This window comes from Sarcophilus harrisii, chromosome 3 (assembly GCF_902635505.1).
Source record: "Sarcophilus harrisii chromosome 3, mSarHar1.11, whole genome shotgun sequence".
NCBI lineage: Eukaryota > Metazoa > Chordata > Mammalia > Dasyuromorphia > Dasyuridae > Sarcophilus > Sarcophilus harrisii.
In genome coordinates, this window is record NC_045428.1 from 232,494,951 (window position 1) to 232,520,182 (window position 25,232).

The 25,232-nt window shown below is 32.4% G+C and overlaps 1 protein-coding gene across 2 annotated transcripts in view; it reads left to right on the forward strand.

The window, feature by feature from the left end:
- Positions 1-25,232, forward strand: part of DSCAM (DS cell adhesion molecule) — a 683,895-nt gene that overhangs the window by 95,682 nt on the left and 562,981 nt on the right. For both annotated transcript variants that reach the window (XM_031959192.1, XM_031959191.1), the window contains exon 2: positions 11,533-11,850. In XM_031959192.1, coding sequence (XP_031815052.1) covers positions 11,533-11,850 — 318 coding nt within the window. The remainder of the gene's footprint in view (positions 1-11,532; positions 11,851-25,232) is intronic.

Here is a 25,232-nt window from a genome sequence, read left to right on the forward strand (position 1 = left end):
AGAAAAAAGGAACAAAATTCATTTAAAGGAACAAAAGATCAGAAACCTCCGTTGAAATAATGAAAAAAATAAAATAGGAGAAAAAGGGGTAGGAGGTGAACAGTATCCAATCTCTGAGTATAGTACAAAGTAGTAATCATCAAAATTATTTGGCATTAGCTACAGAATAGAAAATTCAATCAGTGGAACATTTTAGGTACATTACATATAGTACCATGGGGCAGCTAGGTAATACTGTGAATAGAGGACTGAGCTTGCAACTAGAAAGACTCCTTTTCATTGCTTCAAATCTAGCCTCAGATACTTACCAACTGTATGACTCTAGAGAAATTATTTAACTTTATTTATTCAGTTCCTCATATGTAAAATGAACTGGAGAAAGAAATTGAAAACTACTCTAGTATCTCTGCCAAGAAAAGCTCAAAAATGATCAAAGAAAGCTGGACATAATGGAAAAAATGACACCATCAACATAACAATACAAGGGTAAGAATTCACTATTTTATAGAATCTACTAGGAAAATTAGAAAGAAGTCAGAAATTAGATTTAGACCAAGAACTCATATTAACTGCCAAAATAAGATCAGAATAGACATATGGTCTAAATATTTTGTTAAAAAATAGAGGAACAAGGAAGAAAATACTTTTCACACCAAGTATTTGTAGAAGCAGGGGTGACAACCATACAAGTGACATAGAGGATCACCAAATAATAGTACTATTATCCCTATTTTATATCCCTATTTTATTCCTATAAATGAGAAAATGCCCTTGAGGGAAATTAAATGACTTGATCAGGGTCACATAGCACTCAATTTCCAAAGGAAACATAAAAAAATCAGGACAACATTGAAAGTCGCATGTAATTTTCAAAGTAAACTGTATATGGTAGAGATTTTTAATTTCACTTATAATTCTCCTTTTCTATTCTATGTTATATATGGAAATATCTTCATTAAATTCATAGTAAAAATAAATTAAAATCAAAAGACTTTCAAATAGTTCATAAAAGTAATCTTTCCCATTTTTGTCCTTATGTGTTTTTCAAAATGTGTGTACTTCCAGGTCATATATATATATATAAAACCCAGTGCTACTGTCTTAAAATGAAAAGAGTAATTGCACAATTCAGAGTCATTTTACCCCTTTATAAATTGCGGTTTCTTATTGTTAAGAATTTCACTTCTTGTTTTTTGATGACATTGAATGCAAATTGAACTTGCCTCTACCCAAAAAAGTTCAAACTATGATATTAAGCAAATAAAATAGAAAAGTAGTCAGAATTCACCATTGCATGACATAATAAGCTCACTGTATCAATGATAAGACTTTTACTTTTATTCCATAGATTGTGCTTAACCACATAGGACAATTTAGTTGGAGATTTTTTCTTGCATGTTAAAATGCTATATGACTGAATTTACATTTTGATAGCTCAGTTTTATGCTAATTCAGTACATTTTTCATATGAGTGACAATACACAGATTTTAGACTCTAGACAATAAAAATATAACCCAGAGATCATATAACAGGCATTTTATCTTCAAGACTCATGAAAAACAGCTCTCATGGCTGTTCATGATAGAAAGCAATAGAGGAGAGGAAAAGGGAGAACAGAAAGATATTATAGCAAATAGAAAGGACAGTTATACATACAAAATTGTTTGAACAGGCAAGAGCAGCAAGGTTCAGATGCTTGAAGACAAATTACCAAATAAATATTCATCCATTATAGAAGTAAACTTTTCACATTTATTTATATTACAAAATATATTCTGTCAGCTTTTAAAGTTATTCTCCAAATAACCAATGATTAGCTTTTCCTTTTAGATAGAAATTTTTATGTTTATGAAGCCTGTTTGTTTTCAAATTAATCAGAAATTTAGATTCTAAAAACCAGTTTTATATTTACTTTGTTCTAATAAATTAGGAATTTTTGTTAAAAATAAAAGAATTTCTAAATAATTTCATTTTCAGCTGATAACTTTTTCTTCTTTATAGAAAGTGATTTAGTTACATTGCTATAGGTTCTACTAATAAATTCAATGTTTATCATACTCTAAGTAGTCAGTGGAAAGAACCTTTGTTTTGACTGCAAGAAGACCATAGATAGAGCTGTTCTGCCTTAGTTTTCTTAAGGTCTTGATTAATAGGAAGTCCATTTAGCCAATTAGCAAAACATTAATAACATATTTTTTTTTTTTTTACATTTTCAAAAGTTGTAAGTACCTGATACAAGTATCATTTAAGAACTCTGCTTTCTCCACTCTGAAACCTTTATGGTTCAAAGCTGAAGGGGTTTTTCTCTTTGTCAAAAGGGTTATAAGACCAATGGCTTCATGGAATATTGTCTTGACTTGAGTATTAATTAAATTTAAATGAGGCAGAGTTATACAAAGTTATCAATCTCACTGTTTCTTCTAGAGACAAAAGGAAAGACAAAAGTCAGGATAATTGGCCATGGGCCAGGATGCATTGGATAACTTTATCAACTTTGATCTCAAAATAATGAAACTGGTTTTCTTGTGTGGTTTGTGGAATTAGTTTCATTGATTTGCAAATCACATCTCTCAAAATTGACAGAACTCATAGCATTAAGGCCTATAAAATACCTTTTTATTATAATAACTCTGTGAAATAAATACTTTAAAAATAATTGTACTGTCTTATCCTTAATGTTGTATAGAGCATGATTGTCCTATTCTTTTCCTTTTGATTGCAACAATTGTACATAGATATCATTAGTATAAAATAATCATTGAAGTCAATCATAAAGGAAGTAAGAACCAAAGTAATAATACAACAAGAGTCCATGAATAGAATGTATCTGAAGATGTCATCCAATTTATTGCCCACTTTTTATCAGCTTTCCTGCATTTATCCTTTCTTGTTCAATATTATATGGCATTGCCACAAATATGCCACAAATATTTTCACACAAACAGGTCTTTTTCCCTTCTTTAATATCTCTTTGGGATATAAGCCCAGTAGTAACACTGCTGGATCAAAGGATATGGACAGTTTGACAGCATTTTGAGCATAGTTCCAAATTGCTCTCCAGAATGATTGGATCCATCTACAACTCCATGAACAATGCATCAGTGTCCCAATTTTCTCCAACATTCTCTCCAACATTCATTGTTATCTTTTGCTGTCATTTTAGTCAATCTGAGAGGTGTGTAGTGGAATCTCAGAGATGTCTTAATTTTCAATTCTTTGATCAATAATGATTTGGAACACCTTTTCATATGAGTAGAAATAGTTCCAATTTCATCATGTGAAAATTGTCTATTCATACTTTTGACCATTTCTCAATTGGAGAATGGCTTGATTTCTTATAAATTTGAGTCAATTCTCTATATATTTTGGAAATGAGTACTTTATCAAAACCTTTAACTGTAAAAATGTTTTTCCAGTTTATTGCTTCCCTTCTAATCTTGTCTGCATTAGTTTTGTTTGTACAAAATCTTTTCAACTTGATATAATCAAAATTTTCTATTTTGTGATCAACAATGATCTCTAGTTCTTCTTTGGTCACAAATTCCTTCCTCCTTCACAGGTCTGAGAGATAAACTATCCTATGTTCTTATAATTTATTTATAATATCATTCTTTTTTATTATAGCTTTTTATTTATAAGATATATGAATGGATAATTTTTCAACATTGACAATTGCAAAACCTTTTGTTCCAATTTTCCTTTCTTTCCCCTTACTCCCTCTCCTAGATGGCAGGTAGACCAATACATGTTAAATATGTTAAATTATATGTTAAATGCAATATATGTGTACATATCTATACAGTTATTTTGCTGCACAAGAAGAATGGGATTTTGAAATAATGTACAATTATCCTGTGAAGGAAATCAAAAATGCACATGGACAAAAACAGAGGAATTGGAAATGCTATGTAGTGCTTCACACTCATTTCTCAGAGTTCTTTCGTTGGACATAGCTGGCTCTATTCATTATTGAACAAATGGAACTGATTTGGTTCATCTCATTGTTGAAGAGAGTCATATCCATCAGAATTGATCATCATATAGTATTGTTGTTGAAGTACATAATGATCTCCTGGTCCTACTCATTTCACTTAACATCAGTTCATGTAAGTCTCTTCAGGCCTTTCTGAAATCATCCTGCTGGTCATTTCTTACAGAACAATAATATTCCATAACATTCATGTACCACAATTTATTCATAATTATAATATCATTCTTTATGTCTAGATCATGAACGCATTTCGATCTTATCTTGGTATAAGGTGTTAGGTGTGGGTCAGTGCTTAGTTTCTGCCATAATAGTTTCCAGTTTTCCCAGCAGTTTTTGTTAAATAGTGAATTCTTATTCCAAAAGCTGGGGTCTTTGGGTTTGTCATACACTATATTGCTATAGTGATTGACTATTTTTTCCCTGTGAACCTAACCTATTCTACTGATAAATTATTCTATTTTTTAGCCAGTACCAAATGGTTTTGATGACTGCTACTTTATAATTTAGTTTTAGATCAAATATAGCTAGACCACCTTCATCTGATTTTTTTTTTTCATTAGTTCCCTTGAAATTCTTGACCTTTTGTTCTTCCAGATGAATTTTGTTCTTATTTTTTCTAGGTCAGTAAAATAGTTTCTTGAGGGTTTGATTAGTATAGCACCAAATAAATAGGTTAGTTTATATAATATTGTCATCTTTATTATTTTTGCTCAACTTATCCAAGAGCACTTGGTATTTTTCCAGTTCAGATCTGACTTTATCTGTGTGGAAAGTATTTTATAGTTTTGCTCATATTGTTCCTGACTTTCCCTTGTCAGAAAGATTCTCAAATATTTTATACTATCTAAAGTTATTTTAAATTGAGTTTCATTTTGTATCTCTTGCTGTTGGATTTTGTTAGCAATGTATAAAAATGCTGATGATTTATGTGGATTTATTTTGTATTCTGCAACTTTGCTAAAGTTGGACTATTTCTAATAGCTTTTTAGTTTATTCTCTGGGTTGTCTGGGGTTCTCTAAATATATATAATATCATTTGCAAAGAGTGATAATTTGGTTTCCTCATTACCTACTCTAATTCCTTTAATCTCCTTTTCATCTCTTATTACCAAAAGTAGCATTTCTAATATAATATTGGATAGTAATGGTAATAGTGGGCAACCTTGTTCCACTCCTGATTTTATTGGAAATGGTCCAGTTTATCACCATTACATATGATGCTTATTGATGGTTTTAAATAGATGCTACTGACTATTTTAAGGAAAAGTTCATTCATTCCTATACTCTTTAGTGTTTTTAATAGGAATAGGTGTTGGATTTTATGAAATGCTTTTTCTGCACCTATTGAGATTATCATAGGTTTTTGTTAATTTGGTTATGATGTCAATTATGCTAATAGTTTTCCTAATATTGAACCAGCTTTGCATTCCTACTATAAATCCTACTTAGTCATGGTGTATTATCCAGGGGATAATTTTCTGTAATCTCTTTGCTAATATTTTATTTAAGATTTTTGCATCAATATTCATCTGGGAATTTGGTCTATAATTTTCTTTCTCTGTTCTCATCCTACCTGGTTTAGGTGTCAGTACCCAGTACCATGTCTGCATCATAAAAGGAATTTGGTAGGAGTCCTTCATTCCCTATTTTTTAGATAGTTTATATAGTATGGGAGTTAATTGTTCTTTAAATGTTTGGTAGAATTGAAATGTAAATCCATCTGGTCCTGGTGATTTTTTTCTTAGGGAGCTGATTAATAGCTTGTTCAATTTCTTTTTCTAGAACGGGACTATTTAAGCCATTTAATTCCTTTTTTGTTAATCTGGGTAATCCATATTTTGCAGGTATTCCTCCATTTCACTTAGGTTATTAAATTTATTGGCATAAAGTTAGACAAAGAAGCTACTAATTATTGCTCTAATTTCCTCTTCGTTAGTGGAAAGTCCTCCATTTTAATTTTTAAGACTAAAAATTTGATTTTCCTCTTTCTTTTTTCTAATCAAATTTACTAAAGATTTACCTATTTTGTTGGTTTTTTCATAAAACTAACTCTTAATTGTATTTATTCATTTAATAATTTTTTTTACTTTCAATTTTATTAATATCTCCCTTTATTTTAGAATTTCAAGTTTGGTTTTTCATTGGGGATTGTTAATTTGCTCTTTTTCTAGCTTTTTTAGTTGCAAACCCAATTCATTGATCAAATCTTTCTCTATTTTATACAAGTAAGCCTCTAGAGATATAAAATTTTGCCTTATTACTACTTTGACTCAATCCCACAAATTTTGGTATTTTGTCTCATTATTGTCATTCTTTTGGATGAAATTATTAATTGTCTATTATTTGCTGTTTTAACCATTCATTGTTTAGAATGGGATTATTTAGTTTCCAATTGCTTTTTGGTCTATTTTTCCCTGACTTTTTATTGAAAGTAATTTTTATTGCATCATGATCTGAAAAAAATGCACTTACTATTTCAGCCTTTGATTTTAAGGTCTTTATGTCCTGATATATGGTCAATTTTTGTACAGGTTCCATGAAATACTGAGAAAAAAGTGTACTCCTTTCTGTCTCCATTCAATTTTCTATGGCACCCTTTAGCAAGACATAGTTTCCTTCCTTACCTCTTAATTAGATCAATTTTTACTTTTGCTTAATCTGAGATCAGGATGGCTATCCCTGCTTTTCTCCAAAGATCTATCATATTTAACTTTTCTAGCATTCTATTTACCTCTTTAACTTCTTTCTTATATATTTTGTGGTTTGATTTATCTATTTCTGAGAGAGAAAAGTTGATATCTCCCACTATTATAGTTTTGCTGTCTATTTCTTCTTTCAGCTTTCTTAACTTCTTCTTTAGTAATTTCCATGCTATACCACTTGGGGCATATATATTTATTATTGATATTGCTTCATTATCTATGGCACCCTTTAGCAAGATATAGTTTCCTTCCTTACCTCTTAATTAGATCAATTTTTACTTTTGCTTAATCTGAGATCAGGATGGCTATCCCTGCTTTTTTATACTTCACCTGAAGCATAATAAATTCTCCTCCAGCCTTTTACTTTGTTCTGTATGTATCACTCTAAACAACATATTGTAGGATTTGGGCTATTAATACAGTCTGCTATCCGCTTCTGCTTAGGTATTTGGTGAATTATTTCAATGGTTATTTTACCTTCTGATTCTATGACATTAGGGCAGTTCTCTTTGATGATTTTCTGAAAAATAGTGTCTAGGCTCTTTTTTTCATCATGGTTTTCAGAGAGTGCAATAATCCTTAGATTGTCTCTCCTAGATCTACTTTCCAGGTCAGTTAATTTCCCAAGTAGGTATTTTATATTTTGTTCCATTTTTTCATTTTTAAATTTTGCTTGACTGATTCTTGTTGTCTCATTGAGTCATTAATTCATTGTTATGTGCCAGAACTTTGAAACAAGGATTCTTACAAGGTGTTAACTCAGTAGAATTGATAAGACAATGGTTACCTAGCTTAGCGTGGTAATTACTAGTTCTCTAAATTCAGTATGATTGATTTAATCTTACAACAAATAATGATTTCCTAGTGATATAATGATTGGCTTATACTCAGTGTAGAGCATATAATCTGGGAGCCTCAGCCAGAGTGAAAGCAGAGAAGACAAAGAACTTGAGCCAAGAAGAGAGATTCATTCCATCTTTGGTCAGGCTCCTGGTGTCTCTCCTGGGGGACTTAGAAACAAATTCATTCATTCCATTTTCATCAGTACCGTGGTTGGCCTGTCCTCCTGCATTTTCTCCACTGAAACCAAGTCCCCTCTGAAGGCCATGAAAAAGCTAGCTGAGTGAAGGAGACAATAAAGACTTTTGGACTTTAACACCTGGCTACTCTTGTGGTGATTACTGAACTGAAAGGAAGGTTGCTCCAAAACCTTCAGAAAACCAATAAGAACACTACAATTCATTTCCTTTTGTTCAGTTCTGATTTTTAGTGAATTATTTTCTTCATTTACTTTTTGTATTTGTCCATTGAGTTTTTAAATGAGTTGTTTTAGTCTATGGGTTTTTTTTTTTTTTTCCCATTTCACAAACTATTTTTAAGGAGTTATTTTCCTTTTCCACTTCCACAAATTCTGTTTTTCATAGAGTTCTTTTCTTTTTCCATTTTGTCAATCTATCTTTGAATAAGTTATATACCTTTTCCAAACCCTCTTGCAAAGTTTTCCTTTCCTTTCCTCATTTTTCTTCTAGCTCTCTTTAAGATCCTTTTTAATTTCTTCTAGGAAAGCCTTGTGTGATGGAGACCAGGTTGTACTACCTTTGGGAGCTTTATCTGGAGACAATCTTCTTTTAGTCTCCTTAGGCTTCAAAATATGTTCTTCTCTTTTACCATAGAAACTGTCTTTGATTAGAGTTCTCTTTGCCTTTTTACTTAATTTTTTTTTTTTTTTTTTTTTTTTACTGTTAGGATCTGTTTTTATGGCAAGGGAGGTTTTCCAAGCTTCCTCTAATATTTCTGAAATGGCTATAACTGTGGTGGGTCAGTGTTGACTCACTCTGAGTGCTGGGTGGGCTTGGCCAGGTCCCATCAGACTTCAGTGTTTTGGGGTTCACTATTTATCTTTTGTGTTTGTGTTGGAAGTTTATAATTTCTCGACTGATCTACTGGCTTACAATCAAGGCAGATTAGCCAACACTAGTGCAGATTCCTCCTCGAAGATTCTCCATGGGATGATGCAGACTGCATCACCCAGCAGAGACTGTGCCCCGCTCTGGGTCTGCACAGCATGTGCTGGCATCCATGTTCTGCCTGTCTGCACCTGGCCACCTCCTTCTGCATCCCACTGAAAGAGATCTTTTCTGGTGATCTTCAAAATTATCTTCTGCTGGTAATTTGCTGCACTCCCAATATTCATTGATTCTGCCAATCCAGAACTAATTTAGAGGCTGAATTTGCTAATAAGTCGAGGGTCATTGGAGAAGGTTAGAAGGAAACGTGTGTCCTCTCCACACCTTGGTTCCACCTGCTCATAATTTTTTGAAAGTGGAAATCATGTTCTTTTGTTGGTCATGAATTTCAAGTAGTCTAATAATTCTAAATTATCTGTCCTTAATCTGTTTTCCAGGATTCTTTTTTTGATCGATTCTTACATCTTGTTCTATTTTTCCAATGTTTTCATTTAGTTTTATCATTTTTTTTTGTTCCATGGAGTTATTAACTTCTGATGTTTAGGTAACATTTTGTACTACTTTTTCCAAGTTGTTAATTATCTTCCCCAGTCCTCTTCACCACAACTTTCATTTCTTATTAATTCTTTTCTCTATTGCTTTCATTTCCTACCCTTTAATTCTCTCTCCTTTTCTACGGGTTGTTCAGATGTCATACTGTCCTTGCTATTCCCTTAAAAAACAAACAAACAAACAAACCTCTTGCATTGTTTCTTTTAATAATCGTTTAAGTGGTGGTGTGTGCAAGATATGTTTTTACTTAAAATACCTATATGTATTTTGGATATAGATATTTTGGAGTTGTTCTCTACTGCAGGGTATCTGACACATCCTTGGCCTCATAATATTTACTTATTTGCTTTTGTTTGATTAGTAATTCTAGAAATTTGTTCTCGGTCACCTTATTGCTGCTTTACATGGGAGATTTTGGAGATCTGAGTCAGTAATCCAGCATGTCTTGAAGAACTAATTATGCTGTTTTCCTGGGCAGGAGACCAAGTCCAGAATCTGCTCTGAGTAGCTGCACTGAAAACTCAACACAGTAAATCTGTAATTTGGCTCATTTGTATTCCATAGATCCAAAATTCCTGTCCTGTCCATTTGCCTAAAGATCACATTTGTGATTTTCAGCTGGAAAAATGACTGACTATGGTTTCTTCTTTACTTTTTCATCTATTACTCATGGGAGCTAGGTTGTACTGCTGCTTTCTAATCTGCCATATGAGAGATATTAAAATAAATTATTAGAAAATACTTCAGAAAAAGGAGTTTAATTTTTTGTGTCCAATTTTAAAAATATTACTTTCTTAGACAAATGATACAGTATGGACACTGTCTAGATAAAAAAAAGCAGTCTTGTTCAATGAAGATTAGTTTAAATATTAGACTTAATTATATTTAAAGGTAACGTATACCTTTATACCTTTAGTCTCCTCAGACTTCAAAATATGTTCTTGGTGCCTAAGTCCATTTACAGAAAACTCTCCATTGGCTAAAAAGCATCTATTTGAGTAATTAGCTCTAGCTTTTTTGAGAAGGGAGAATCTCACATTTTACCATAATAGCTGCTAAAAGGAGACTTAAAAAATAAAATAATTCTCATTCTAATCTCTGTTTAAAAAGAATTCCTAGTGAAAAGATGTTCTTTCCACATTCATAATTAGTATCTCATATGTTTGTGTGGTTCTGTGTATTTCCTTTCAAGCGGTGTATAATACCTATTGACATTTTTATAATTTTATGAGGTGTTTTATAATTTGTATAAGATTTGTTTTGTTTTATTTAAATATCTGACATAAGAATTTGATTTATTTGTATGTGTTTTATATTTTTCAGTAGTTTCATTCAATAATAATTTTTTGTTTAAGACTTTTTAAATCCATTCTATAAATTGTCAGGAAAAAATCCAGAAATTGACTATATATATATATATATATATATATATAGTCTATGAACTCAAGATAAAATGATGCTGACATCTAATTATCTAGTACTAATGTCTGCCCTGTTTTTGAAATTATTATTTTGGAACCATTTCATTTTAACCTTTTTATTTCATCATAATAACTTTTGATTCAATACAATAAATATTTATTAAGTATCTAGTCTATGTAAGTGATAAAGAAATAGTCTCTGTCCTCAAAGAACTTGAATTCTACTGGAGAAGATAGAGCATAAACATAGTTGAGTAAATTAAAAGAAATTTGAGAAAGGGGACATACAACTAAGAGAATTAAGAATGAATTCATATAGGAGGTTTTATATGAGGTGAGCCTTGAAGGGAATTAAGAGTTCTAATATGTTTAGGCAAAAAGACAGTACTTTATAAATGTAAGGGGTATCCTGAATTAAGACAGAGAAGATGAAATACAAAGTTTGGGAATTTAGTAATGGAAATACTAGGGGTTTTGTTGTTATTGCTGGTTTTTTCTGGAAGTCACAGTATATGAAGAAAGTATGAAAGAGTTAGGTTAGAGACAGATTAGAGTTTTTAATTTTATCTCCTAGGAAACAGAGAACCAACTGATTGTATTTGAGTAGTTGAATGACTTGATCAGTCCTATGTTACAGGAAGATTATTTTGAAAATTATGTATATGATAGATTGGAGAGGGGAAAGTCTTGGAATAGAACAATTTGGTGACTGTTATAGCAGTCCAGTAAGAGGTGAAGGAAGTCTAAGCTATAGTATGTGACGGAAAAAAAAAAGGAGACATTTGAGCAGTGTCAGGGTTATATACTCCACAAGGCTTTCAGTGTAGCCTATCAAATGTCCTCAGTTAAAGGCCTTAAGGATATATATTTTACTGTCTTTTTTTTTTTTCCTTTGCAGTTGTCAGTGAAGATCTACACTCCAGTCTGTATTTTGTCAATGCATCTTTGCAAGAGGTAGTGTTTGCAAGCACCACAGGGACTTTGGTTCCCTGTCCTGCAGCAGGGATCCCACCTGTTACACTCAGATGGTACCTAGCAACGGGCGAGGAGATCTACGATGTTCCAGGGATCCGCCACGTCCACCTCAATGGCACTCTCCAAATTTTCCCCTTTCCCCCTTCAAGCTTTAGTACCTTAATCCATGATAACACTTACTATTGCACAGCTGAAAATCCTTCAGGGAAAATCAGAAGCCAGGATGTCCACATTAAGGCTGGTAAGAACAAACATTTACATTTTCTTCTATTCTACAATCTATTTTTACTATATGATTAGTAAGTTGAGAGGCAAGTTAAAGACTAGAATATTGAGTATCTATGATCCATTCAACATAGGATTTGTTTATTATTTTAGCACATTTTATGATTTTAAGAAAAATAATTTGAGTATTGATTACTTGATAGTAGGAATTGAAACTGAAGTAGAAAACTCAAAGTAAAACAAAACATGACATCTGATAAATTGCTAAAAAAAAATTTAAACTGAATTATACACCAAACCAAAGTGCTTGTTCTCTCTTTAAAACAAACAAAAAAAGCTAGAAGGAAAAGCATCACTAGAGAGTTAGTCATAGATACATAGATAATAGACAAATAATGTATATGTGTGTGTGTGTGTGTGTGTGTTTGTGTGTGTGTGTGTGTGTACACACACACACACACAAACATACTTTATGGATGTGTAATTTCATATTATAGATTATTCCTTCCATCAATTTAGATTGTGGCCTCTTGATACCACCTTAGCTAAGGTTTAAGAAAAATCATTACCCACTAGTTGATCTAATTTTGAGACTCTCCATTTATCTATTAGCCTTTGGACTAAAGACATACTACCCATCTCTGGCTATATACAAATTCTTTCTAGCTTGGTAAGATAGTTTGTACTATGCAGGCAGAGCCTTTAAGGACCTAGAATTATCTTCAGGGCCAGAGCAGGATAAGTCATCAGAAAGGAATTTTCTAGATGATTTTAGACTTTTAAAAAGCACAAATATGTGTATGAATATATTACGAAGATATATACACATTTATACATACATGTATCTATGTATGCATGTGTATATATATGTATATATAGATATATGTATACCTTATAAATACAAATGGGAAAGCAAACATGGTGAAATAATGACTACTCAAATGAAAATATGAACTCATCATTATGGGTATTCTTTGCAATAATGAAGATTGACATCCTTAAATAACTTCCCATACTCTATTACTCTTCTCTATGCCTTCCCATAAGTTTGCCATAGAAGGTCCAGCCAAAACGCTGCGTATAGATAGGGTAAAAGGTTTGAATGCAATCTTCCTTACTTTCTTTTGACTTTGGGAGAATACAAATTGAGCACATAATCATTTTTTTCTTTTTTTCAATTTATGCCTGTAATTTTCTTGGTTAGGTACCAGAGAATTTCTATTTCCAACATTTCTCTACTAACGCAGATCAACAACTCATATGACACTTAGAGTCCTATAGATTTTGCTTAGGGCCTTGAGAAATTTAATGACCTTTAATAACTAACACATAACTAGTATGTGTCAGAAGTGAGAACTTTCCTTACAACATTCTTATTCAAAGGTAAGCTCTTTGTCCACTTTATATGTTGTTTCTGAAACATTGAATAAAAAAGTAAACTGTCTCATTTGGATTGTATAGTATTTTCTAACATCACAAAGAATGTCTTATATCTTCTAAAAAGCTATCACAAAATAGACATGGATTTAATTTCTGTTGCAATTATAGCAGCAGTTGAATAAATTACAATGTGTACGTAAAATATGGAATGTTTATAATTTGCTACTTGTAGTTTTGTTACAAGGAGAGAAAAGGAAGAATGTGACTGATACTCGCAGGTGGCCATTTCTACTACTTCATTTTGACTGAGGGTACATTGGAAATGTTTTCTTAGATCTTTAGAAGCATATATTCAAGAAAACCAGAAAAGTATTGTACCTAAAAGAAGCAACACTAAAAATGGCACTACATAACAATTAAACTCTTAAATGATTTTAGATTTGTATTCAAATTAACATGTAAGTGCACTATTATGTATTTTAAAACAAATCTTAATCTGATGAAAGCAAAATGATATATGAACAAGATTAAAACATTATTAGAACAGGTGCAACTATAGCAACTTCCTTTTGAATTTGATAATACATTTTAATATTTGAAACTCTGGCTGGATTTTTAATTGGAAGAGGAAATTAAGAAATTAAACTTTTTTTTTCTTTTTAATAGATACACAAATCAGCATTATTATTTTCATTTTTTTATTTTTTTGGTAAGGCAATTGGGATTAAGTGACTTGCTTAGAGCTACACAGCTAGGAAATATTAAGTGTCTGAGGCCATATTCTAATTTTGACTTCAAGGCTGGTGCTCTATCCACTGCGCCACCTAGCTGCCCCCAACATCATTTAATAGATAGGAAAGCACAACACTGAGAACTGGGAGTCATGATGTTAATTATTAGGTGCAGCCAGAATTCTGTTAGTTCAGATTTAATATTAGAACAAAATGAGAGATCCACAAGTTTTTGAACAGTTAATGAAAAAAAAGTTTACTTTGTCCTAGGAGAATAAAGATATATTACATATATAACAAGTGACACTTAAGTTTTCTCAATGCAACCATCATTATCTCCACATTGAAGTTCATCTTATCAGCAGAGAACATTATTTAGTGATTTGTGAGATCTTTAGTCAATCACCTAGTCACACACACACACACACACACACACACATATAACAGACTTTTAATGCCTTAAAATAAACATGAAGCTGTGTCAAGTGAAACAATGATCAATCAATTTTCCAAGGATACTTTCCCTTTTTTAGGGAAAACTAATCCCTTTTGCAGGAAAATAAGGGAACCCTGGTTTTATTATATACCACTCCCATAGAGGCAAGATCCTAAAGATACTCTAGAGGACCTTCCACCATTTAAATACTTTCAGTGCTTTTTTTTTTTTTTTTTTTTTTTTTTTTTTTACAAACCTTATGGAATACGCACACCAAAAGGAAAAGAAAAAAATCATTACATCTTTTCCTCCCTGCAAAGCTCACCATTAAGAAAAAAAGAATAGAAATGGAAGAAACAAAAATCAGAAATCCTAGATTTTTATTCTTTCTTCTGGAAAGAGTAAATCTCAAATTTTATTAATCTGATCATTGTGATAGATGTTGCTCTACACTTCTTTGTATTTCAGTGGGTTTCAACATAAGGTGTTAATAAGTTAATGAGCAGAAATAGTACCAGGGACATCAGGGCCATATTAGAGATGATACTTCTAGCAAATCAACAAATCATTATCTTTCATTAGAGTTATCTGTAATAAATATGAATCTGTAGTAAAAAGTCATAAATCTCTTGCATGCATGCTTCCTTGGAATCTAAATTAATACTGCAACCTACTCAGTATCCACTGACCCACCCAGGGAATGAAGCAGCCTGTGTGCTTGCTCCCACGCTTTTTAGCACGATGTTTTCTGCAATGTTGTCAGATATTTTCAGTGAGGACAAAAATGGCATCAAGGTCAGCTACTGCACCAACAGTAAATTATTTAACTTGAAAAGCCAAGATTAAAGTGGAAAGAGAATTGGTGCATCAGTTTTTGTTTACACATAACTGTGCAGTCAATGAAGCCTCTGAGACTGAAATGCAACAAAATAAGGATTGATTCTCTTCTGCTTATGCTAATTTTGACTTAACAATGAGCACCAGGAAAATATACCTTCTCTATCAGCTGGCATGACATCATGCATAAATGGAACTATTCATCATGGCAAACAAATAAATTTAGAATTTTGTGGGTAAATTAATTTACTTTGGCATTATGCTTTTCAGGGATGTGCACATAGATGATAAAGTTGATGCATGTATTGCTAGAGCTACCTCAGTGTTTGGGAGGCTCCAAAATCAAGTGTAGGAGAGAAGAAATAATAGGTTACCTGCCAAATTGGAGATATATCAAGCCATTGTGCTAACCTACATTGTTGTATGCCTGTGAAGCAATATAGTAGCACCATAACAGAAAATTGAATCACTTCTATTTGAATTGTCTAAAGAAAATTTTGAAGATCACTTGGCAAGATAAGTTATGAGATACTGAGGTCCTTTCTTAAGTTGAATTGTCAAGTGTTCAATTCTACTGCAAAGAGTGCAACACTAGAGGGCTGGTCATCTTATTTGAATGCCAAATATGTTTGCCTAAAAGACTATTTTATAGAGAACTCACAGATGACAAGCACTAACATGGAGATCAGAAGAAGCAATATAAGAACACTTTTAAGGTCTCTCTAAAGATGTTTGGAATTGATTTTGAGACATGAAAGACACTGGCACAGGCTCATCAAAGAACTGTATTTTATGAGCAAAGCAAAATTACAATAGTTCAAAATAAACATGAAATGTGCAAATTTAAAGCCATCTCAACTCCAAATGTTCATATGAACTATTTATGACCAACGTATGGTTGAGCCTCCTGAGGTAGTATGGGTCTGACATCCACAGTCATACACATTTGACTCCCAAAATAGAGATGTCATTTTGGTCCTCTTTGAAAAAGGATATAATGATCATTCCCTGGCTCATCCACTCAAACCTCCTCCAGGTTTCTGAAAATCTTACCAAGGGGTTTATGTACAAACTTTGTCCCTTATAGATTGTATGGAGGGGTTTCCCACTTCTTCCCTAGGGCTAAATAAGATCTCTCCTTTATCTCCCATTTAAGAACTCAGAATTATCACCAAGTCAGCTAGAAAATTTCTTTTCTTCCAAATAAATGCACTTCCATCATAGTTATATTAACTAAAGTTTTACCTCCTTTATGGTATTATAAAGCAAGCTGTTTCCCCAAGGTTTCCTAACTCTTCTTTAAAAAGAGGTATCTGAATTTATCTCAGAGGAAGGGATGCCTGACAATTGAGGAAAATGAGCCATTTCTTTAGGATATACAGAGTTTTCTGGAAGTATAAGGATCTTAAGGTATTGGCAACTGTAATGGGGAAGGAATAAAAAAAAAAGATCAGAGGAATTCAGCTTGAACTATATAAAAAAAAGTTTGTACTTATCAAAAAATTTTTTTGGAGACTGAATCATAGATACTGCTAGAGATCTTTTCTTTTCTTAATTTGACATTGATTTATCATTTATATGGCTTCTAGGAAGTTGAGCACCTGATCTGAGAAGTAAGGTGCATAATAATTCAGCTGTTGAATACATAGTAGGGGAAAACTTTTTGTCCTGAGATGAGAAAGTATCAGTTGGGTAAGGTTACAAGACCAGTTGAGTGAGATAGGAGCTCTGGTTGGCACAAAGAGTCCAGATGTACACGAAAAATCACCTTGTTCTTAATTAAAGGGATTGTATGGAACTATCTCAAGCAAAAGATCATCTAATTCATATCACAAAAATCACTCTAATATTTATATTCATAAAACAACAACATAGTAGGAGATATCCTGATCTTAGAACCTGAAAAAACTAGGTTTGGATCTTGAATCCTTCACCCTAGAACTGCTTAGAAGATATTTTAAAAATCTTCTGTGATTTTCTATTGCTTGTAACATAAATCACTCCAATATTCATATTCAACAGATTGTACTCCATAACTTTTACTATTCTTGTACTGACTCCAGCCTGACTGTTAGCATACATCTCTGAAGAGTGCTGACATGTCTATTAAACTAGTATATATAAAATAAAGCTTTGACAATATTTTTCCATTGGTGCTGACCCCAAAGATAGAGATTTTGATTATCTACTACCAGGGGTCCTCAAACTTTTAAAATAGGGGGCCAGTTCACTGTCTTTCAGACTGTTGGAGGACCGGACTATAGTAAAAACAAAAACTTTGTTTTGTGGGCCTTTAAACAAAGAAACTTCAAAGCCCTGGGTGAGGGGGATAAACATCCTCAGCTGCCGCATCTGGCCTGCAGGCCATAGTTTGAGGACTCCTGATCTACTACTGTGCTTTCTAGACTTTGGCCTGTTAATCAGTACAGATGTATAACTTTTCTGCCTCATCCCTCAAGGTTTTTTCATATGTTAGCCATCCAGCCTGAAGAGTATGCCACTGGTAGGATCCAAGTTATTCCACATTACTTGATTAGTGGCTACTAAAGTCCAGTTAAGCATGCCTAGTTCTAGAAGTTGGAGTTATCAGTACACTAAATGTACTGACATTCTTGGAATAATGAGATAATTTCTTGTAAGTTGGGATACACTGAATCAGTAGAGAAGTCATGGCACCTGAGTCTAGACCAAAATCTCACTCTCTGGAATTGTTATCCCCCATTTCAGAATGACACTAAAATTCATATGAATTTAAATGAACCATTTCCATTTACTAAAAAGAGCTCATTGTGCTCTATCTGCCTTGCTAAGGAAAATATCTTGTATCACTCAACCCATAAAAGGCAATTTTGGATAAAAATTAATTGTGCATTTATTCAGTAGCAACTAGGGCCCAGTGGCAACTAAGGAACTGCCTTTCAAAATTAGCACATTGAGTGACTTCTTTGATGAACTCAAAAATCCAGAAGTCCAATAGTCACTTATTTTGGTCACCCCTTGGTGCTTTATATTTAGGTGGTCTTTATTTGATTTTCAAAAATATGGGTGTTATAGGGTTAAAGGAGTCTATATCTAAGAATCTATTTAACAGCCTGCTTTAGATTTTCCAGGATTATAATCTCATCTTTGGTCTACTTGAAAGAGGCAGACTTTGTCATTAATTTTTTTTTTTTCTATTTTGTACCCTTTACCTTCAATAGACAACAGTAAGGAAAATAACCAATGCCCATATAGTCTTCCGTTTCTTTCCCCAAATTTTGTAATATATGGTAATACTTTTATTATCAGTTATCACTTCTTAATTACTTGATAAGCTCATTCTATTCTTATTCCTTAGTGTCAACAACTCCACAGTAATACTTCACCTTTCCTTTATTCCTTTATTACATGAACTTTCTAATAGTTTCACTTATCTACCTACTACATCAAATTTCTGTATTTCTACTTACTGAATTTATCTCCCCTTTATCATTAAAACACAATAACTACAGAATTTTTGAGTTAAGAAAGGGCTTCAGCAAGTGTCTAGTTCAGTTCATATACAAAAAAGATTCCCACTATGAAATATCTAACAAATTATCTCCAGTTTCTTCTTGAAGACCTCTTAGGAAATGAGACATATATTTTGATTTAACCATTTTACTTTTAGATAGCTCTAATTATTATGAAGGTTTAAAAAACAAGACTTAGCAGGGCAAAGCCAAAATGGTGCAGAGTAGACAGGTTGTTGTCTGAGCTCTTCCTGACTTCCTTCAGATTAACACTAGATCAAGCCTCTGAATGGTGTGGAAGAACTCACAAATATCTGGAATGTAACACTTCCAGAAGAAGATATTTTGGAAGAACTTCAGGAAAGTTGTTTCAACTGGGCATGGGGGAGACTTGGCCTAATGCTGGGAGGACCAGGGTGGAGAGGCCAAGGGAATCTAGTGGGAAGTTTAGCCAAAATACAGTCGCATTGGTTACTCTGCCGTGGTTCAGAAGTCAATGGATCAGGAAACTAGCTGTGAAACCTCCAACACAACTACAGAAGGCAAATAGTGAGACATGGGACTTGGCCTCGCCCACCCAGCACAGGAAGAAAGCTGGAAGCACTGGCTCCAGGCAGTGTGAAACTTCTGTTGTCTATAGAGGAAGGTTGGGACAATCTCCCCTTTTCCCTAAGAGCAGACCTCAACTTTAAAATGAGCAAAAAAGATCTCAAATCTTGAGGACGCTAGAGGAAAAACATCTTCAAAAGAAGCCATAAAAGGTGACATGTTACTATCCAACTCAAAAAGCTATTTTGGAAGAATTCAAAAAGATCATAAAAAGGTGATTGGGAAATTGAGAAAAAAAAATAAGAGCTTCAAAAAAGGAAAAACAGAAATTTTCTGAAGAAAACCATTCCTTAAAAAATAATTTTTGCAAAATGGAAAAAGAAAACAACTCCTTAAAAGTAGAATTTGTGAAATGAAAAAAAAATCCAGTGAACAAAAATACTCATTTAAAACTTTAGTTGTTCAAATGCAAAAAGAGATAAGAAAGCTAATTGAAGAAAGTAATTAACTAAAAATTGGAATTAATCAAATGGAAGTGAATGACTAAATGAGACATCAAGAATCTGTAAAACAAAACAACAAAAAATGAGAAAATAGAAGAAAATATAAAATACATCATTGGGAAAATAATTTACATGGAAAATAGATCCAACAGAAACAATCTATGAATTATTGGACTACTTGAAAACTATAATGAAAAAAAGAGGCTAGATGACATCTTTCAAGAAATCATCAAGGGAAACTGCTCTGGTGTCTTAAAACCGGAGGATAAAATAGCCATTGAAAGAATCCATCGATCATCTCCTGAAAGAGACCCTAAAATGAAAACTCCAAGGAATATTGTAGCTAAATTCCAGAATTGTCAGATCAAGAAGAAAATATTTCAAGAAGCCAGAAAAAAAAAAAAGATTCAAATATTAAGGATTATCCAGGACCTATCACTTTCTACTTTATAGGATTGAAGGGACTAGAATATAATATCCTGGAGGTAAAAGATCTTGGACTGTAGCCAAGAATCAACTATACAGCAAAATTAAGCATTATCTTTCAGGGAGAAAATGGATATTAATGAAATAGGAAATTTTAATTTATTTTTGGTGAAAAAACTAGATCTGAACAGAAAATTTGATCTTCAAATACAGAACTTAAGAGAAACATCAAAAGGTAATAAGGGAAGAAAAATTATTTTTTAAAGCTTAAAAAGTTTATATTTCTATATGGGAAGGTGATATGTTTAACTCTTGAGAACTATATCTTTGTTAGGGGTATACTTAGAGGGTGTAAGTATAATTTGACCTTATTGTGATGATACAAAAAAGAAACTTGGGGTAGAAAAGAGATTGTACTGGAAGAACTGGGAAGGGGAGGTAAAATGGGGTAAATTATATTATATGAAGAGGAAAAAAGATTTATTACAGTTGAGGAAGAAAAAAGGGAGGAGGATGAGCATAGTGTAAACCTTAATTTCATTAGATTTGGCTCAAAGAGAGAATATCCAACATATTTAGTTTGATATAGAAATTTATCTCATTGTATAGGGAAATAGGAGGAGAAAGGGGAAAGGAAAAGGAGAGGCTAATAGAAGGGGAAAAAAAAGAATTACCATGCATATATAGCATTTCAGTATTTGCAAAGTTCTATACCTATCATCTCCCTTGATCCCTATGATGAATGATTTTCATCTCCTTTGACCTCCCATGGATTTCCTTCCCCAATCCTGTCATTTGAGAAAACACTACTTCATATTTTATAGGGAAAAATGAGGTCATTTGCTCTCTTCATTTCATATTGCTCATATGCCTTCTGACACTATCTTTTCCCTCACTCCCATCTTACACAAGCATGTAGCTTGTCTACTAACTACTTTCCTATTGTCTACAAATATGTTTTTCATCTTTGAAAACCCTACTTGTTCTTTCTTTCCATGATAATTATTGTCTTATAATCTTATCACTGTCGCTAATTTTGAAAATGCCATTTATAATAGATGCATAGTTTTCTCTCCTATTTTTCTTAATCCATTATAAAACAGTTTCCAACCTGATAATTACACTAGAGTTATTCTTTCCAAGATTACCAGTGATCTCTTTCTTAATTAACAAATCCAAAGACTTTGTCCTCAACCTCTCTGTAGTCTTTGAAACTATTGCTCACCCTCTTCTCTTTGATACTCTCTTCTTTCTAGGTTTTCATGGCACTATTTTCTCCTGAGTCTCCACTTATCTTTCTGATTAAATACTCCTTCTAAGTCTTCTTTGATGGATCCTCTTCTAATTCATACATTCTAACTACAGGTCTCAGGATTCTGTTGGGCATGCTCCTCTTTTCTCTTTCTACTATACTTCACTTGCTTTCATTAACCGCCATGAATTGAATTACCATTTCTGCTGACAATTCTAAAATTTAATTGTTCAAACTTATATCCTGACTTCCAATCTCTCATCTAAATGACTTTCAGATGTTTCAAACTGGATGCCAAGTATACTTATTAAGTTTATCATGTCCAAAACAAAACTTGTTACCTTTTCCCTTAAGCTAATGTCCACTCTTAACTTCTATATTACTATAAAGGGCAACCCTTTTATGTTTTCATTATCACAGATTTACAACCTAGAAAATATCTTCAACTCCTCACTATCTCATAATCCAATCTCTTGCCAAGTTTGTTGATAAAATCATTGTACTATTTCTCAATTATACTCCTTTCTCTCTTCTGACATTGCTACCACCAGATACGGGCTCTTATTGCCTCAAGCCTGAACCAATTATTGCAATAACCTTCTAGTGGATCTGCCTGTCTCAAATCTCTCTTCACTCCAATTCATTTTCCATTCAGTTGCTAAAATGATTTTGCACAGTTTGATCACAGCACCAAACCTACTCAGTAAACACTAGGGGCTCCCTATTAACTCCTATTGATTATCAAATACAAAAATCTTATTTGACATTCAAAGTTCTTCATAACTTAAGCCCCCTTTATCTTTCCAGTCTTCTAACACTATAATCTTCACTATGTACTTTTTTAGCCAGTGACACTGGGCTCCTTTCTATTCCAATAACTAGACACTCTATCTTTCCACTGGGCATGACCCACATGCCTGGAGTTCTGTCTCTTCTCATCTCTACCTGTTGGCTTCTCTGTCTTCTTTTATTTTAGTATTTTCCCCCAGTTACATGTAAAAAGAATTTTGACATGTATTTTTAAAATTGAGTTTCAGATTCTTTCCCTTTTTTTCTCCCTATCCCACCCTTTCATTAAGAATGAAAGTAATTCAACATAGTCTATACATATGCAATAATGTAAAACATTTCCATATTAATAATATTGTAAAAGAAAACATAGACCAAAAAAAACCCTCAAGAAAAAAAGGGGAAAAGTATATTTTTTTCAGGCACCATCAGTTCTTTTTCTGGGTATGGATAGCATTTTTAATCATAAGTCCTTTAGAATAGTCCTAGATCATTGCATTGCTTCTGAAGGACTATCACATACCTATTAGATTAGCTAATAGTAAAGAAAAGTAAAATGAAAATGGTGGAGGGGATATGGGGAAAAGATTGCAATGCAATCTTACATTATTGTTGTTACTATGTATATAGTACATTTCCCTTTGTATCTACTCATGATAGTCTTTTCAGGTTATTCTGAAACACCCTTCTCATCATTTTTTTACAGCATAAAGTATTTGATCTTAATTATATATCACAGTCTATTCAGTTATTCACAAATTGATTGGCATTCCTTCAGTTTCCAGTTCTTTGTCCCTAGAAAAGAGCAGCCATAAACATTCCCTGTACATATAGATCTTTTTCTTTTCCTTTTTTTTTTTTTTTCCCTTTTTGGGATACAGACCCAGTAGTGGTATTTCAGGTTCAAAGGTTATAGACAAGTTTTAAAGCCTCTTGGCCATAGTTCCAAATTGCTCTAAAGAATGGTTGAATCAGTTTAGAACTCTACCAACAGAGCATTAATGACTCATTTTCCCCATATCCCCTCCACCATTTTCATTTTACTTTTCTTTACTATTAGCTAATCTAATAGGTATGTGATAGTCCTTCATAATTATTTTAATTTGAATTTTTCAAATCAGTAGTGAGTTAGAGCATTTTTCTTATGGCTATACATTGCTATGGTTGCTTCAACTGAAAATTGTTCTTTTTTGATCATTTATTATTTGAGAAACTGACATCTTTTATTTAATAGCTCAATAGTTTTCTTACTATCAATTTTATTAATCTCTCCTTTGACTTTCAAAGTTTTTAATTTGGTACTTAATTGGGGGAGTTTAATTTGTTCTTTTTCTAGGTTGTTTCAGTTATATGCCCAATTCATTGATTTCCTTTTCCTCTATTTTATTCATGTAACTATCTAAAACTATAAAATGTCCCCTAAGAACTGCTTTGACTGCATCCCACAAGTTTTGGTGTATTGTCTCTTCATTGTCATTCTCTTGAATGAAGTTATTTATTGTTTCTTATTTGTTGTTTGATCCCACTCATACTTTATGATTTAGATTAATTAGTTTCCAATTAATTTTTAGTCTATTTTTCCATGGTTATTTTGACATGTAATTTTTAACTACATTATGATCTGAAAATGATGTATTTAATGTTTCTGCCTTTCTGTATCTGATTGTGAGACTTTTATACCCTAATATGTCAATTTTTGTATAGGAGCCATGTACCTCCTAGAAAACAATATATTCCTTACTATCCCCATTTAATTTTCTTCAGAGGCTTGTCATATCTAACTTTTCTGAAATTCTACTAACCATATTAACTTCTTTCTTTTTTTTTATTTTCTGGTTAGATTTATTTAGTTCTGAGAGAGGAAGGATGAGGTCTTTCACTACTATAGTTTTGTTGTCTATTTCTTCTTGCAACTCACTTAACTTTTCCACTAAGAATTTGGATGCTATATCACTTGATACATATGTGTTTAGTATCAATATTATTTTATTATCTCTGGTGCCTTTTAGCAAGATGTTAGTTTCCTTCCTTTTCTCTTTCAGCATCTCTTTTTGCTTTTGCTTTGTCTGAAATCAGGATTGCTACTTCTTTTTCTTTTTTCCTTTTTTTCAGATGAAACAATATAGTCTTCAGATCTGTTTTCTTTTAAATTCCAACTATATCACCTAACTGCCCTTTTTTTCTAACAAAAAGATTTTCAAATTCTATTTATTATTCCTTGTTCATCCCTTTGGCATCAAACAGTTCAAAGTTTGTTCTTCCTCCACATAATAGCTCTTCAGATACTGTGAGACAGCTCACTTTTGTGAGTTGTCTTTTCTCCCCCTCAAAGTGAACTTGCCAAGTTAATTCAACTAATCCCTATATATCATTAGAAATATAGGCCTTAGCCCTTTTGCCTACTTGTTTCTGTCTTCTAAACATTCTCTGATTTATTAATATTCTTTGAAAACCTTAGTACCCAATTGATGGCAATATATGAGATAAAGTTTGATTAGTGCAGAGTACAGTGAAATGATTACTTTCTATTTCCCAGAAGCCATGGTCCTCTTAATATAAGATAAGTTTGCATTAAACTTCTTGAACTGTTAATTCATATTTTCATTCTATTGAAAATTCATATTTTATTTTTCAGGGAAAAATCTTCAGGCTTCTTCATTTCATACTTTTAAAATTTATTATTTTTTTTTTACTGGAATTAACCACTTTATATTTATTCCTATTTAAATTAGTTGTATTAGATTTAGGCTATGCTCTAATCTGTCAAAGTGTATACATTCATGTCATTTTTTGAGTATACATTTTTGCCTTTATCTGGAACTTTGATACAAAAGTTAAACATCATGGAGCCAAGGAGAAATGCTTTGAGTACTTCTACGGGTCATGCATTTCTATCTTGATATTTAACTATTAACACTTGTTCTTTGAGTCTGACATCTGATCAGTAATGAATCCATTTGATTTATATTATCATTTAATCCTTATGTCTATAGTTTTTTTTTTT